Raw genomic sequence first — 17,638 nt, forward strand, 5'->3', positions numbered from 1 at the left:
GAATGTAGCCCCGCCCAGCTACTCAGGCTGAAAAAAAGCATCAGAAACGAAGCTTCAGAAAAGAAGCCCCCAAACAGAGCTTCAGAGGCTTTTTTTCTGAAACTGTTTCGGAGGCTTTCAGAGGCAGGAAAAGGTTTTTTCTGAAACGTAGTTTCAGAAGTTTCAGAGGCAGAAAAAAAAGCAAAATAAAAGCAAGGCACAGAGCTCACAACCGAAGAACCTGTTGCTAAAATTCACCTCTGGGAACAGCTGGAGTAGGGAGGGAATGGAGATTTTGCAGTATCCTTCCTTTGCCACGCCTACCAAGCCACACCCACCAAGCCATGCCACGCCCACCAAACCACACCCACAGAACCGGTAGTAAAAAATGTAGTACACCTGGCATGTTGAGTCCTAATCCTATAGAGCAGTGTTTCTCAACCCCCAGCTGGCTGGGGGATTCTGGGAGTTGAAGTCCACCCATCTTCAAGCTACCAAGGTTGAGAAACACTGCTATTGAGGATTGATCCAGGTCTTATGGGTTAGATCGAATCCTTTAAGTTCAGCTGTAAAATAGGGAATGACACACCGAAGGAGCAGAAGAGGACCATTCTTGTGTCCAGGCCTGAAGCAGATTGAAGTTGTTAGCCAGCAAGTTTCTGGCTGTCCTAATAGGCAGATGTCTCAAGCGAAGCCTATTTATAGCACCAGTGAAATCTGCATTGATTGGCAGGTGAATATTACAAAGTCTTTTTTCATATTCTCACAGTATGGAGATCCTCAGTCATCCAGGTCATGGCTGTCCCAAAGGTGCTTTTTCAGGAGGCAACTGGACTTTCTGGTTTTTCTTTGAAGACATTTCGCTTCTCATCCAAGAAGCTTCTTCAGTTCTGACTGGATGGTGGGGAATGGAAGGATTTATAATCCTTGCAGACAGCTCGTCATTTGCATCCTTTTAGAGAGTCGTTGAGGCCACCTGGAGGTTTATCTGTGTCCTCAGGATCACCTGAGTGGAGCCTTCTTGGAACTGCTGAAAGGACTGTGTTGTAGATTGGAGTTAGATGATGCCGTATCCGTCCTCCTCTGTTAAGGAGATGGCCTTAACATAGATGGCCCCTTTAAACCCTCTGTCAAAGCAGTGGTCCTCTCCGTCCAAAATATGGACTCACAATAGAGTGTTTTCCCTTTGTAGACCATTGGCCACCTTCAGTCTCAAAAGACTATGGTATCGTGCTCTGGAAAGAGGCCCTAAAACAGCATTTGGTGTGACTAAAAAGGCCAATTTGAGAGTGGCAATCCCTTCCACACTGAGGGCAGATACATTCCGTCCCTCCTCCCTCTATCTGCATGAGCAGGGATCTCCAAACTTGGCAACTTTAAGACTTGTGGGACTTCAAATCCCAGCATTCCTCATGGCTGGCTGAGGAATTCTGGTTGTTGAAGTCCACCAGTCTTAAAGTTTGTGCCATTCACTGCCCTCCTCCGTCTATCTTCCAAGGTGGCAACTTTAAGACTTGTGGGACTTCAAATCCCAGAATTCCTCATGGCTGGCTGAGGAATTCTGGGAGTTGAAGTCCACCAGTCTTAAAGTTGGTGCCATTCGCTGCCCTCCTCCCTCTATCTTCAAACGTGGCAACTTTAAGACTTGTGGGACTTCAACTCCCAGAATTCCTCCCAGAATTCTGGGAGTTGAAGTCCACAACTCTTAAAGTTGCCACGGTTGGAGACCTCTACTCATGAAGATAGAGGGATGGGGGCAGTGCATTCACATTTGCAAGACTGATCTTCACCTTCAAGATAGAGCAGACCAGGGTGCCTGAGCTATGAATGCCAATCCCACTTTATTACATGTTTACAGGAACAAAATCATTGTGTAGTTGTGGCTGCCATCCTTGACTCCCCATTTTTCACTCCCCTGCAAACAATTGTCTCTTCTGGGGATCCCCAGACCATCGAGGAGTGGGAAGGCCTACGGCCTTGCTGTTGTGTGGGGCATATCCTATTCTGGAGAGTTTGGGGACAAAACAGGTGTCGTCCATCCATTTTAAGGGGCACTTGTCTTTTCCCACAATGATGCCAACCTGATCAAATATGCATTATGACATCATCATGCCAGCTCCACCTTTTGAATTTGCATTGTGAGATAGCCCATGCGATGTTACAGGTAGAGTTTGCATTGGTCATTAACCTATACTCACCTCCTGGGGACTCTCCACATCCCCCAACAGGACCAGGCATACTGTATTCCCCCCATTCTGGAGACCCCCATACCATCCCTGGCCAGCCCCCAGTGGCCCCTAAGAAGGTGAAGTATGCCTCTCTTTCGTGGATCTACCCATCCCTGTCTTGAAACTTCCTGGAAGAAGAACGGGGTGGGGGGGGAATGGTTTTGTGGGGTTTAAAAAAAATTTTTTTAGCTGCTACTCATATTTCTAGAGTCAGAGAAAAAAATTCTTAAGAGGTGGTGATTTTTTTTTTTTTTAAGGTTTCTAAAATCCCCAAGCATTAGAGCCCTGGTGGCGCAGTAGTTAGAATGCGGTATTGAAGGCTGACTCTGCCCACTGCCAGGAGTTCGATCCTGACCGGCTCAAGGTTGACTCAGTTTTCCATCCTTCCGAAGTTGGTAAAATGAGGACCCAGATTGTTAGGTGTGCTAGGCTGACTCTGCAAACCACTTAGAGAGGGCTGTAAAGTGGTATATAGGTCTACGTGCTAATGCTATCTCTGCCATGGTGGTGCAGTGGTTAGAATGCAGTATTGCAGGCTGACTCCACCCACAGCCAGGAGTTCGATCCTGACCAGCTCAAGGTTGACTCAGCCTTCCATCCTTCTGAGACTGGTAAAAATGAGGACCTAGATTGTAGCGGTTGACTCTGTAAACTGCTCAGAGAGAGCTGTAAAGCACTGTGAAGTGGTATATAAGTCTAAGTGCTATTGCTATCTCTGCCATGGTAGTGCAGTGGTTAGAATGCAGTACTGCAGTCTGACTCTGCCCATGACTAGGAGTTCGATCCTGACCGGCTCAAGGTTGACTCAGCCTTCCATCCTTCCGAGATTGGTAAAATGAAGACCCAGATTGTTGGGGAAAATATGCTGACTCTGTAAACCTCTTAGAGAGGGCTATAAAAGCCTGCGAAGTCTAAGGGCTATAGCTAGTGCTATTTCCATCCACTGATGGAATTTTCCAACCAGATACAGGGTAGTTTCGACACTCACATGCTGCACTGCTTCATTAGGAACTCAGCTCCTGAACTGACATGGCCCTTGCGCTAAGGTCACACTTTGTTAATAAGTTCCCTGCACACTCTGCTTGGATTACGAGTCTGAAGACTTCTTCTTCTTTTTTTTTTTTTTCCACTTGTGGATTATCTTGGCCTCCTTATCTCCAGAGGCCAGGCATCGTGTGAACCAAATTCCTTAGTTTATTTGTTTTTGCAAGTAAGGCTTATCTGGATAACCTTTATATAGCTTTACAAGTAGGGTAATCCATAAAGATAATCCTCCCAATACTTTTTTTTTTAAGATTGTCCAAAGTGCATAAATATGTCTTTTTTGATGCTCTCCCTGGTCAGTTATAACCATCTGGTCTGCAAGGAGCTTTTTTCCACCGTCTCTTTGCAGTGGTAACCTCTGCTTATATTTTGCAAATGTCGTGGAGCGAAGAGAAACTCATGCACACTTTCAACGGCATCAGGTTTACTACAAGATCCTCGCCGGAACTTTTAAATTCTTTGGTTTCCTTCAATGCTAGAGAAGACGATATTCTGTTGGTTTCCTACCCCAAATCTGGTAAGGTTCGTTTGGAATTTGGCCAAAAGAGAATTCGTTATTCAGTTAAATGAGTGAGAAAAGAAAACGAATTCGGCTGAATTCGTTCAATATTGTCGAAAGCTGGGCTAGAAATTCTGTACCGTAAGAAATGCAACGAATGCAAGGAACCAGGTTGGGTTCACCCTCACAATAAACTAAGCTATGTTGGTTTTAATATTAGTTAGGTGATTGGCTTTCTAAGTGCACAGCCGGTCAGGTGAATCCAATTGGTGAGTTTTTGTAACTACTGGATCTTGTACAAAATACCCTGTTTCCCCTAAAATAAGACATCCCCTGATAATAAGCCCAATTGGGCTTTTGAGTGCATGCACTAAAATAAGCCTCCCCTGAAAATAAGCCCTCCCTGAAAATATTTAAACTCATGTGCAGCCGGTCCCTGCCATTTCCTCTGGTTTCCTCCACGCGCCCCAAAATAATAAGACCTCCCCGAAAATAAGGCCCAAGCTCTTATTTCGGGGTTCAAAAAAATAAAAGACAGGGTCTTATTTTCGGGGAAACACGGTAGAAAAAAAATGGGTGAATTTGTGGTTTTTGCAGTGAAGAACTTGGAGCCTGCAAAACTTTGAGCATTGCAAAAAATGGAAGCAAACATTCTGTTCTGGCAAAAATGTTATAAATAGTGGTCATTTGATCACCAGGCACTGCAAATGGCTGTAAATTCGGACTGGTTCCCGAGGATCTGAAATGTAGGCTCAGAAGATCAGATCCACACATGAAGGTGCAACATTAAATTGATTTATTGCTAATCCTGCCTATGGACAGGAAACATCTCAACTATCGTCGGCACCTGCTGGGACTTAAATAAGAGTCAATAGAATTCAAGGGAGGGGGGTTGGATTTACGTAGAGATTACGTGTGGCTACGTAGAGATTCTAGGCTGATCCCCCTTTTAACTCCACCCCCAGGTTCTGTCATCCCTCTTCCTACAGTGGTCACGTGACTGCAGGGTGGGAGGGCAATGTCAGTACTTTAAACCTGGGTCATACGTAGCTTTTCAGGGGTCTGTTGTACCTTTGAACTGTGACTGGTGGTAAGTCAAGGACTACCTGCAGTGCAATCAATTCATGCTTCTGCATCTACCTCTACAAGGTTCACCTGCCTATCCTTTGCATTATTTTCTTCTCATTGGCCAATAGATGGTAGGCTTCTTCCAGTGGTGGGATTCAAATAATTTAACAACTGGTTCTCTGCCCTAATGATTTCTTCCAACAACCAAACTGCTCAGAAAGTTAACAACCGGTTCTCCCGAAGTGGTGCGAACCGGCTGAATCCCTCCACTGGCTTCTTCCAAGCCTGCTTTCACACAACCTAAAGGTGCTTTTTCAGGAGGCAACTGGATTTTCTTGTTTTTTTCTTTGAAGACGTTTTGCTTCTCCTCCAAGAAGCTTCTTCAGCTCTGACAGGATAGTGGGGAATGGAAAGATTTATCATCCTTCCAGCCAGCTGGTCATTTGCATCCTTTTAGAGAGTCGTTGAAGCACTTGGAGGTTTATTTTTGTCTTCAGGGTCACCTGAGTGGTGCTCCTGGTTCCTGTAGTCGGCAGTTTTTCCTCTGGAAATCCATTCCTACTCCCACACCATTCCAACGGTGTCCATCCCAAATTGTAGAGCTAAAAGTCTATAGAGAGTCTCAGTCATCCAGGCCATGGTTGTCCCAAAGGTACTTTTTTCAGGGGGCAACTGGACTTTCTGGTTTTTCTTTGAAGACCTTTCGCTTCTCATTGTTGTGGCTCCGTTACCTGAGCCTGTGTCATTGGCAGGAGAGGACTCCAAGAGTGAAGGAGAGGAGTTGGCAAGGCGTCCCTGTCCAGGACCCTCCTCTCTGGCAATGCCTTCGGTGTCCGCCGAAGGGCAAGAGATAGGGCCGGGGCCAAGCACGTCCATGCAGCCACAGATGGACAGTGATGAGGGTAATGAGTCTTGGCTGGACCCATGCCAGCGTCGCAGAGATAAGCGCATGCAACAGAAGAAAAGGCGTGCCCAAGATTAGGCTGAGTCACTGGACCACACCCCACAGGATATAAAAGGGAGCGTGGTGGCCAGTCAAACCTTGTGACGAACAAAGCTGAAAGCTTCCACGCCATTCTGCATTGCCGGACTTTTGCTTTAAGACTTTGCTGGAAGTATCTCTGGACTTGATTTAATTCCGTAATTATTGAACTGCTTTCCTTTGATGTATCAGAAGTGGGGAGACGTTATCTCTCCTCTTTGTAAATAATAAACTCTTGGCAGGCAGCCACTAGGTTGTTGCCAAGTTCCGTTATCATAAGGAAAAGGATTTTGCCGGCTGGTTTGGTCTTTAACTCCAGAACGTCTGTTGGTGTGTGTGCGTGGGGTTGGGGACAGAACACTCATCCAAGAAGCTTCTTCAGCTCTGACAGGATAGTGGGGAATGGAAGGATTTACATTCCTTGCAGACAGCTGATCATTTCCATCCTTTTGTCTCCTGAAAAAGCTCTGTTGGAATGACCACGACCTGGATGACTGAGAATCTCTACAGACTTTTAGCTATAGGAGTACTACTCAGGTGACCCTGAGTGACACAGATAAACCTCCAAGCGCTTCAACGACCCTCTAAAACAGTGTTTCTCAACCTTGGTAGCTTGAAGATGGGTGGACTTCAACTCCCAGAATCCCCCAGCCAGCAGTGCTGGCTGGGGGATTCTGGGAGTTGAAGTCCACCCATCTTCAAGCTTCCAAGGTTGAGAAACACTGCTCTAAAAGGATGCAAACGACCAGCGGTCTGCAAGGAGTATAAATCCTTCCATTCCCCACCATCCAGTCAGAGCTGAAGAAGCTTCTTGGGCGAGAAGTGAAACATCTTCAAAAGAAAAAAACAGGAAAGTCCATTTGCCTCCTGAAAAGGCACCTTTGGGACAACCATGTCCTGAATGTTTGAGAATCTCTACAGACTTTTTCACACAACCTTTGTCCTACCCTGGTTTGACATTCTGCCAATCCGATGCCTTTTTCACTTCTCTCTCCTGTTAGGGACCCATTGGCTGGCGGAAATCCTTACCCACATCTATGCATCCAAAGTGGCTTTGACTTCTCCCATTGAATTTGGAGACCTTTCCAAACTGGATCAACTGGATCGCCTTTCCTGCAAAAGGATCATTCCGACCCACTTGGACAGCAACCTGCTGCCACCGACATTCAGGGTCAAGCATTGCAAGGTTAAATTTAATTTGAGATCTTGGCACCATTACTTGGTCTGTTGTGTGGATGTTTGTGTGGTTTAGGGGTGGGGAATTTGTGGTGGGTGGGTGTTTGGGGATTGTTATGTATGTTGGACCTGGTCTTTGGGTGTTAAGTGAATTTCGTTGTATGGGTAAACTGTGTATATACGTACAATGACAATAAAGTTATTTATTTATTTATTTATTTATTTATCAAATACACATTAAAAAGTAAGCAAATCTAAAATGTTGGATAAATGTGGATGCTAGATTTTTAAAGGTTCTGGATGAACCCAGCTCTTGAGGTCCAATTATAACATTCTATATCTATTTTGTAGGCCATTTATATAGTCAGAAATCCAAAGGATATCGCTGTATCCATGTTCCATTACTATCAAGAGAATCCAAATCTTCCCACCGTAGATTCCTGGCCAAATTTCTTGGAGATGTTCTTAAAAGGAGATGGTAAGATTTAAAGTGTGGCTATGGAAATGTGTTGACTTCATACCCCCTGAAGGGCAGCAGGCTAGGAAAATTTGATTCAGATCATAGCTAAGACTTTGAAACATGGACAACATTTTAATCTTCCCGACTTGGCTGATAATGTTCATCAGCCAAAAAATGTGTTCTATCTGCATAGCATGGAAAAATTGGACAAGGGAAATTAGTTTTATCTCTTTTCAAATTGTAAGGAAAAGGGATCCTTGATTGAAACTGATTAGAACAAGGTTTAGAATAGACCAGAGGTCTCCAACCTTGGCAATTTTAAGACTTGTGGACTTCAACTCCCAGAATTCCTCAGCCAGCTGGGAGTTAAAGTCCACAAGTCTTAAAGTTGCCAAGGTTGGAGACCCCTGGAATAGACAAAAGAAAGGCCTCCGCATGCCAAATAATTAAATTGAGGAATTCCTTATTTTTTACAAACATATCAATGCGTGAACAGTGTGGCACTTGGATGTCATACATTCTCATACAAATAAAACTAGTATAATTAATCATGGTTATTACATTCAATCAACTTATATATTTCTAGTAATAATACCCATTTATATTAAGTTGCAATCTGTCATTATTCAATTATTCCATGTTTTCTCTTATTATTCCTTTATTATGTAAAAGTGTATATACACTAATATTCCCCCTTCTCTTACATCTATGACTGATTCTAACTTTTAATCATATCACCCTTTATTAAAAGACGTTTTCTTTCTAACCTACCTAACTTCTAGTCATGTCATCTACCTAAAAAGAAAAGAAAATGAAGAGAGATAAGAGGAAAGGCAAATCAGAACAATAACAAAAAAGAGAAATCATCTATCCATCATCTCTTGCCCGCTTCAATACTTTAATTGCTATGCCTTTTTTTTTTTTGACTTGCCTGTCAAATTTAAATTTAAATTGAGGAATTTTTGTTCTCTTCAGCAGGTCTTAAACACCTTCTGCTTTCCACCTGAATTGGCTATTTTGCATGATCAAATCCAAGTCACAAAGGCTCTAGGACTTGGCCAGTTGCTTGAATTCTTTGTTGAGGTCAAGAGTGGAAGGATTTTGTTATCTCAATGCCGTTCAGGCTGATTTACTACATGGCTGTAAAATACGGACAATCCAAAGATCAGCTAAGAAATAAGTAGAACTAATGTTATTAAGGGAAGAAAACAAAGTGGGGGTTGTGATTTAAGAAGGAAGGGGAAGCAAAGAGAAAGCAAGAAGGATACAATATTCAATTTATATAATAGCTCTTTTCATTTTGGCAATTTACTTATGGGGATCAATGTTGGTTTTAATCTAAAAGACAGTTAAGGTAAATGTAAAGGTTCCCCTCGCACGTATGTGCTAGTCATTCCTGACTCTAGGGGGCGGTGCTCATCTCCGTTTCAAAGCCGAAGAGCCAGTGCTGTCTGAAGACGTCTCCGTAGTCATGTGGCCGGCATGACTAAATGCCAAAGGCGCACAGAATGCTGTTACCTTTCCACTAAAGGTGGTCTCTATTTTTCTACTTGCGTTTCTTACGTGCTTTCAAACTGCTAGGTTGGCAGAAGCTGGGACAAGTAACGGGAGCTCACCCCGCTACGCGCCACTAGGGATTCGAATTGCTGAACTGCCGACCTTTCGAGCGACAAGCTCGGCATCTTAGCCACTGAGCCACCGCGTCCCTTCAAAAGTTAAAGACAGTGAAAGGACAGGTATTTTGGATAGTTAAGGATATTTTGGAATATTTGGCGCAACATCATAAAAAGCAAGCCGCACTGATTTTCTTAGAGAAGGCCTTTGAAAATTTGCATTCGTGTTCAAAGTTTGGGAAGGTATAAATTCTGGACAGAACTTTATAAAATGAGTAAGATGGATTTATACTTCAGAGAAAGCACCAATAACTGTTAATGGAGATTTCACAAAATTTTGTGAGGTACCGAAAAGGACAAGACAGAGATGCCCAGTCCAGGGATGGTATTCACTTACCTTTGTTACCGGTTCGCAAAAGTGAGCGCATGTGTACCACCTGTGCACATGCACAGGGCCTTCCGCGCATGCACAGAGCATCAAAAATGGGATGGGATAACATCCGGGAGGGTAGGCGGAGCCTCCCGCAGCCACCACTACCGATTCACACGAACCGGATAGAACCAGCTGAATACCACCACTGGCCCAGTCTTTCTTGTTTATTTTGGTTCTTGAAATACTGAACAGAGGTAGAAGACAGGATGAGAGAATTGTGGAGGTAAAAATAAAAAAAGAAACTTATAGTTTAAGGCAGAGGTCTTCAAACTTGGCAGCTTTAAGACTTATGGACTTCAACACCCAGAATTTTCCAGCCAGCTATGAGCATAGCATAGCTGGCTGGAGAATTCTGGGAGTTGAAGTCCACAAGTCTTAAAGCTGCCAAGTTTGAAGACCTCTGCTTTAAGGGCTTCTGCAGATGATGACAATTTAAAGAAATTGAAACATTCATGGGAAAACTAGAAGAATTTGGTGCATTTGTAGGTTTTAAGATCAACAAACAGAAGAGGAAGATGTCAACGAATAACATGAATGCAGAAGATCATACAGAATCGAGAAACAGAATGGTTTTAAAGAAAGAAAAAAAATTAAAAATATCTGGGTATCATTATGACAAATATGAATTATATGTTATTCAAAACATATTAAGATGTGGAATGAAGTGTAAAAAAGATATCTTAAGATGGGACAAACTATTATTGTAATTGCTGAGGGAACATTATGTTATAAAAATTAAATGTCCTGCTTAGAATTATGTTTTTGTTCCGGATATTACCTCTTTTGACATCTGAAGTCTGCTTTAAATAGTGGCAAAAGGGTAATCTAAATTTGTGTATCGGGGAAAAACATGAGTTAAAGTGTTACCGGATGCAAAAGAAAGAGGAGGATTTGGGTTACCAGATGTGAAACTGAATTTTGCAGCCTGCTATTTGGTTTGGATGAAGGAGTGGATGCTGCTAAGAAATGAAAGGCTTTGAGAGTTAGACTGATATGCCATGGATAATTGTGGTACAATAAAATCAAGTTTAATGTGGCTCTAAAAAAAAAAATTACCTCAGACTTGCCATAAGACTTGTTAAATTTAGCATATTGTGTGAACTTGAGTAACATTGTCTTATTCAGTAAGCCACAATTAAACCAAGATGTATAAAGAAGACCACAGTTGTGGGCAAGTGAGTAGTTTGGATATCTAACCTGTTGTAATATTTCAACTTTTGTCTCAATATTCAGCTTTCACAGCAAAATCAATCATTGTGAAGTTGCAAATGCCAGCTTCCTGGCTCTTGAAGTAGTGATGCAAATGTCATTTCTTTCTTTCTTCTTTCTTTCTTAAACAGTTGTCTGCGGATCCTGGTTCGACCATGTTTTAAGCTGGGAAAAACACTTGCATGAGAAAAACATCCTGTTCTTGTTCTACGAAGACATGAAAAAGGTAAATTGGCAACCCTTTCTTATTTCTGAACAGATGAAGGAGGCAGATGCCAAAGCATTTCGCTCCATCTTATTTTTCTTTCGCTGATCGTAATGTAGCTGCCCGTAACTTCATGCATTTTAATGTGTTGTTGTCACACAACCATGTGGCCAGGGAATTTTGGTATTATAGTTCAGCGCAAGGACATCAGATTGATGACTTTTAGACTCCTACCTTCCAGGAATGGTAGGTTCTATTTACATCATTTATTTGCTATTTTATAGCCCATCCTGCTCCTAAGTGGACACACACTTATATATGTCTTGCATGTATTCATATCCATGGGACGTGCAAAACCTACCATTCCAGGAACCAGACACTCAGCTATTAGAGAATTGTACAACATTTGATTCTTTGACCTGCAGAATGGTAGTTTTTGGATATTCCCTTTATCTCATTTTCTCTCTGTGTGTGATTTTGTTTGCATGAGTGTGTGTGTGTGTGTGTATTAAGGGATCTATCTATCTATCTATCATCTATCTATCTATCTATCTATCTATCTATCTATCTATCTATCTATCATCTCTATCTAATATCTCTATCTAGCTATCTATCATATCTATCTATCTATCTATCATCTCTATCTAATATCTCTATCTATCTATCTCTAGCTATCTATCATCTATCTCTATCTATCTATCTATCTATCTATCTATCTATCTATCTATCTATCCATCTCTTATCTATCTATCTATCTATCTATCTATCTATCTATCTATCTATCAATCATCTCTATCTAATATATCTATCTATATCATATCTATCATATCTATCTATCTATCTATCTATCTATCTATCTATCTATCTATCAATCATCTCTATCTAATATATCTATCTATATCATATCTATCATATCTATCTATCTATCTATCTATCTATCTATCTATCTATCTATCGTCTGTTTGTTTGTTTATTTCATTAGATTTTTACCCAGCCTTATAAGTAATTCAGAATGGCAGACATACCTAATACTCCTTCCTCCTATGATTTTCCTCAGAACAACAATCCTGTGAGGTAGGCTGGGCTCAGAGAGAGTGACTGGTCCCAAAGTCACTTAGCCAGTTTTCATGGCTAAGGCGGGACTAGAACTCAAAGTCTCCCTGACACAGGAGTAGAACTTACTGTCTCCCCGGTTCTAACCTGGCTCCTTAACCACTAGGCCAAACTGTTTTTTAAAAACTTATAAAACCTTTCCTCACCAGAAAACAATAATCTATATGGTTCTCTGTTTCATTCCGAGAACAACACCGTGAGGTGGGTTAGATTCCATGTTCCTGTAGAAGAAGATAAGATAATAGATTGTGTCCTCTAGAGAGAAAATTCTATGTACACCATTCTGTTTAGGCCAGTAGTGCTATTCACTTACCTTTGCTACCGGTTCGCAAAATGCGCATGTGCAGAGCTTCTGTGATTACATCCGGGTGGGTGGGCAGAGCTTCCTGTTGCTGCCGCTACCAGTTTATCCGAACCGGGTAGAACCAATAAAATCCCACCACTGGTTTAGGCATAGAAAAATACTGAAATCAGCACGAGAATTTCCAGACTCCCCGTAAATACATCAAAATCCCTCTTGCAGTTTCTCAGATGTTTTTCTTCTTCTATCTCACACTAATAAAGGAGAATATTTGTACTTGGGGTTGAAATGAAGGGTCTTTGGCGCTCTCTGAGCTTGGCCGTTTTCTTGCAGATGTTTCATTATTCAAGCTAGGGAACATCATCCTTGCTAGTGCTGATGATGTTACCTAATTTGGTAACGAAACGTCTGCAGGAAAACACTCAAGCTCAGGGAGCACCAAGGACCTCCTTCTTCTCACACCGTTTGGGAATTTCTTGTGATGTTGTAAAAATGACTTTATTGTGAGGGGGAGATAAAGGAAGCTACTGTGGATGTTGTTATTTCCTGTTGAGCATCTTCTGTCATCTTGAAGACTTTTTTGGCTATCCGCCCTCTCAATCTGAAACAGAGCAAAAGGGGGAATTTTCACCCACTGTCTTTCTGTGGGATTGAGAAACCAAAGAAGCTGTAAACCACCGGAGAAAAGATATGCAATTAAACCCGATAATTGACACACGATCTTTGGCCATTAACTACGTGTAAGAAGGTGACCTTTCTCCGTTAAATTTACTCAAATCTTTCTTCATTTTTGAAAGACGGCTGAAAAGTAAATTAATTTTGGTAAATCAAAGTGCAAACAGTATGCTTCAACACAGGGGCGTGATGGCTCAGTGGTTAAAGACTCTGAGTTTGTCCTCTGGAAAGCGGGCAGCCTAGGTTTGAGTCCCAAGCGCTACATGACAGGGTGAGCTCCCGTTCTTGCCTCAGCTCCTGCCCACCTAGCAGTTAGAAAGCATGCAAATGCGAGTAGATAAATAGGTACCAATTTTCTGGGAAGGTAACAGTGTTTGTGTGGAAATGTCTTCAGATAATGTTGGCTCCCTCAGCTAAGAAACAGAAATGAGCACCACCTACTAGAATTGCACACAACTGCACAAGAAAATCTTGACCTGTACCTTTATATTTCTACATGGGATTAACAGATTGACGACTGCTACATTAATTTGATTTGCGTGGGATTGCAAATCGAAAAGCAACAGCAATACCAATTGCAATCAAAGGGAAAGTTAGGAAATTATTCTTTCAACAGGCGTCAATTGGAAAAAAACTTAAATTTCTCCAGATATATTGGATTATGAGGATTCTTGGGAATCCTGAAAATTGCAATCCAATCCGGTTAGGATAGTGTGCATTGAGGACAGCTGCTTGACTGGAAGAGCAGAATGAGATCTATCTTCCAGTAAATATTTGCCAAAATATTTTGGCAAAGATTTCTTTTTGGGGGGGAGGAATCCTTTGAAAATTTTGCCTGATTTTATATGTTCACTCCTTCCACTGGGCAGTGCAGTGGCTCAACAGTTAAGACCCTGGGCTTGTCAGCTGGAATGCTGGCAGCCCAGGTTCGAGAGCCGAGTGCCACACAAGGGGTGAGCTCCTCGCCCCAGCTCTTACAAGCCTACCAATTCGAAAGCATGCAAATGAGAGTAGATAAATAGGTACCACTGTGGTGGGAAGGTAACAGTGTTCTCTGACGTCATGCTGACCACATGACTGGGGAAATGTCTTCGGACAGCACTGGCTCAATGGCCTTGAAATGGAGATGAGCGGAGTAAAATCTGCAGGGACTCCTATTCCTTCCATTTCAGTGGGAGGGAATAAACACATAACACAAAAATCACAGATCATTTTTCTCTGTTGTTTACACGTTCAGGATCTCCCCAAGGTGGTGAAGAAGTTAAGTGCCTTCCTAGGGATCAACCCCACTGAGAGCCAGATCTATGAAATCTGCAAAAAGTCTTCCTTCATCGAGATGAAAACCAATACAGAAAAGGAAAATTCTGATCAAAACCACACAGTCTGTGTACTCACTTCCAATCGGAAATTGATATTCCGAAAAGGTAATTTGAAGTGCGAACCAATAATGGAATGGAATGGAATGGAATGGAATGGAATAGAATAGAATAGAATAGAATAGAATAGAATAGAATAGAATAGAATAGAATAGAATAGAATAGAATAGAATATGGCTCATATTTAAATGGTTGTTCACTAGGACTCCGAGATCCCCCTCACAGTTACTACTATTGAGCAAGGTCCCACATATACTGTACCTGTGCATTTTGTTTTGCTTGCCTAAACGTAGAACCTCACTTTTTTTCACCATTGAATTTCAATTTGTTAGATAGCGCCCAATGTTCAAGTCTGAATGTTAAGAGCAGGGGTTCTCAATCGGTGGTCCGTGGACCTGGGGAAGGTTGCACGCATGATTCATCACAGGAGGTCTCTGAAGGCTTGAAAAAATGTTATGATTTAATCTTAAATCTTGGGGGTCCATGGCCATGATCTGTGGCCATAAAAGGTATTTAAAGGGACTCCATGGTGAAGAAAAGATTGAGAACCACTGATTTAGAAGGTACATTTCAGCTGAAGTTAACCAAACTAAAAAAAACATTGTCATTTACGCCAGGACTATTTTTATTGTAAAATGAATTGTATGGTATGTTGCGTGGATCAGGTAGTGTGCTAATGCTAGGACCAGGTGTTGGCTGCTGGGGGTTCGTAGGGGTTCGGGAGAACCTCTAGGTAAGATTCTATGCAGTTTGGAGAACCCCCCAAATCCCACTCTTGGCTGGCCCCGCCCCGCCCCACCCACCCCATCCCTCCCAGAAATCCCCACACGGCCCATTTTGGATGCAGGTAAGTGCAGGGCGTGTCCAGAGGCTTGGGGAGGGTGAAAAATGGAAGTTTGGGAAGGCTGGAAATGGGCCTGTTTCTGGCCTCCAGAGCCTGGGGAGGCCGTTTTCACCCTTCCGGAGGCTCACGGAAAGACCAAGGAGCGCAAAAAGGAGGAGCCCAAGGAGGGCAAAAATGCCCCCCCCCCTCCGCCGTGGTGCAGGAGGCTTTTTAGGCCACACCCACCATGGCCATACCTACCCAGCAATTGGGCAGAGAACCCCTTGCTAAAAATTTTGAAGCCCACCCCTGTCTTAGGACATATCCCTGATGTAGATCTGTCTTCTCATCTCCTAAACTTCTAAATGGTGTGTTTTCTGCTTATAAACCTGTCTGCAATTCTTTATCACTCCCATCACTTTAACTCACAAAGTGATAAAAAAAATATTGTCATCCGGGACATGTTTTTCTTTCATTTATTTCCAGGTACCGAGTTCTTCCAGTTCAGGTCACAACCAAGATGTTTATGTGCCATTTCTGAGCTCTGTTTATGTGCTTCCCCTTCCTCCCAGCTGCCCATAAAACTCCCAAGGACAGCTCACATCGCAGGACAAAGTTGCTGAGCTTATCTGGAACTAATCAGAATCTAGAGACATTTCTCTGCACAGGGCTGCAGATACACAGATTAATGTCTAATCTGTGGTTTTCAGAACCACAGAACTAGGTGAGATGCCAAAGCATCATCCAAATCCATGGTGGTGCAGTGGTTAGAATGCGGTACTGCAGGCTAATTTTACCCACTGCCAGCAGTTCGATTCTCAAGGTTGACTCAGTCTTCCGTCCTTCCGATGTCGGTAAAATGAGGACCCAGATTGTTTGGGGGGGGCAATATGCTGACTCTGTAAACTGCATAGAGAGGGCTGTAAAGCACTGTGAAGCGGTACATAAATCTTAAGTGTTATTGCTATTGCTATCATGGTGAAATTGTCACCCTAGACCAGGGTTCCTCAAACTTGGCAGCTTTAAGACTTGTGGACTTCAACTCCCAGAAGTTGAAGTCCACAAATCTTAAAGCTGCCAAGTTTGAAGACCTCTGCCATAGACTCTGAATAAGTTCAGTCTTAACCTTCCAAGAGAAGGTTCTCAAGAAGACCAATTCTAAATTGATCAATGACTGGATGTTGTCTGTGGGATCTGGAGTCTTCTGAAAGTAGTCCAACTTCAGGGTTAGGTTCAAATAACACACCTAGTTACCTAACGTCGTAACTGAAATAACCCATCTTCTGCATTTGTAAGATACATTGGACCCTAATGAGCCAAATTTGCATAACACGTCAAGACAAAAAATAATACTAAACATCATTATTATTCTGTCATTTTGCATGTACACTAAGAGCTTCTGCACCAGAGATAAACTCCTTGTGTGTCTAATCACATTTAGCCAAATAAAGTATTCTGTTCTGTTCTGTTCTGTTCTGTTCTGTTCTGTTCTGTTCTGTTCTGTTCTACTCTACTCTACTCTACTCTACTCTACTCTACTCTACTCTATTTCTAGTCTAGTCTAGTCTAGTCTAGTCTAGTCTAGTCTAGTCTAGTCTAGTCTAGTCTAGTCTATAAGAGCCTTGGTGGTGCAGCAGACTAAAGCACTGTTAAGTAACACCAGCTGCCTGCAATTACTGCCAAGTTCGAATCTCACCAGGCTCAAGCTTGACTCAGCCTTCCATCCTTTCGAAGTAGGTAAAATGAGGATCCGGTTTGTGGGGGCAATAAGCTGACTTTGTATAAAAAAGAACACCGCTTGGGGGGCCCCCAAAAGCCCTACTAAGCAGGTATATACAAAAAGTATGAAGGCTATTGCTTAACGCGTTGTAAGCCGCCCTGAGTCTCCGGAAAAGGGCGGCCTATAAATCGAACCAATAAATAAATAAATAAATATTATATTCCGTATTTTCTATTCCATTCCATTCTGTTTTACGGGGACACGCTATTGTCGTTTCTCATTTTTTGAACATAAAAACTTTCAAAACAGGTACCTAGATTGATTTTCTGAACTCATACCTTAGTACCAAGAGAACATGGTTTCTCCCCATTTATGTAATCTAACCAAATCAAATATCTTTATTACAGTCTTGGACCAACATTTACATTTATGAAAGTATGTAAAATAATCCTCTTTTGTTCTACAAAACCATTCAAACCCGTCCTCTTTCCATGCTTCCAAATTCTTCCCAATAGTTTTCCCCCACACCTCCTGTTGAGGGACACAGGAGGGTGCTCTTTTTTACGGGAAAGACTTGGGAAAAACTATCCTTCCTCATGTCTCATCATTTCCTAGGTACCGTTGGTGACTGGAAGAATCACTTCACTCCCAAACAGAACCGGCTGTTTGAAGAGACGTTTAAGAAGAAAATGACATTCAGCGAAGTGGCAAAACATCTCGTTTATGAATGTTGA

The 17,638-nt window shown here is 42.3% G+C and overlaps 1 protein-coding gene across 1 annotated transcript; it reads left to right on the top strand.

Moving 5' to 3' along the window:
* The first annotated feature begins 3,626 nt into the window (after window positions 1–3,626).
* LOC139319858 (sulfotransferase 6B1-like) lies at window positions 3,627–17,638 on the top strand. The gene is made up of 6 exons (XM_070947907.1): window positions 3,627–3,768; window positions 6,802–6,986; window positions 7,328–7,454; window positions 10,823–10,917; window positions 14,223–14,409; window positions 17,520–17,638. Exons 1-6 carry the CDS (start codon window positions 3,627–3,629, stop codon window positions 17,636–17,638), a joined length of 855 nt encoding a protein of 284 aa, XP_070804008.1.

Source organism: Pituophis catenifer, unplaced genomic scaffold, assembly GCF_029215685.1.
Source record: "Pituophis catenifer annectens isolate HBS135680 unplaced genomic scaffold, rPitCat1.0.hap2 SCAF_7, whole genome shotgun sequence".
Classification (NCBI taxonomy): Eukaryota; Metazoa; Chordata; class Lepidosauria; order Squamata; family Colubridae; genus Pituophis; species Pituophis catenifer.

Bases quoted from the DNA above. Each gene is read 5' to 3' on its own strand.
- LOC139319858 (XM_070947907.1), top strand. From the start codon at position 3,627: ATGTCGTGGAGCGAAGAGAAACTCATGCACACTTTCAACGGCATCAGG. The intron at 3,769-6,801 runs GTAAGGTTCGTT...CTCTCCTGTTAG, and splicing joins GGTTTCCTACCCCAAATCTG to GGACCCATTGGCTGGCGGAA. The intron at 7,455-10,822 runs GTAAGATTTAAA...TTTCTTAAACAG, and splicing joins GATGTTCTTAAAAGGAGATG to TTGTCTGCGGATCCTGGTTC.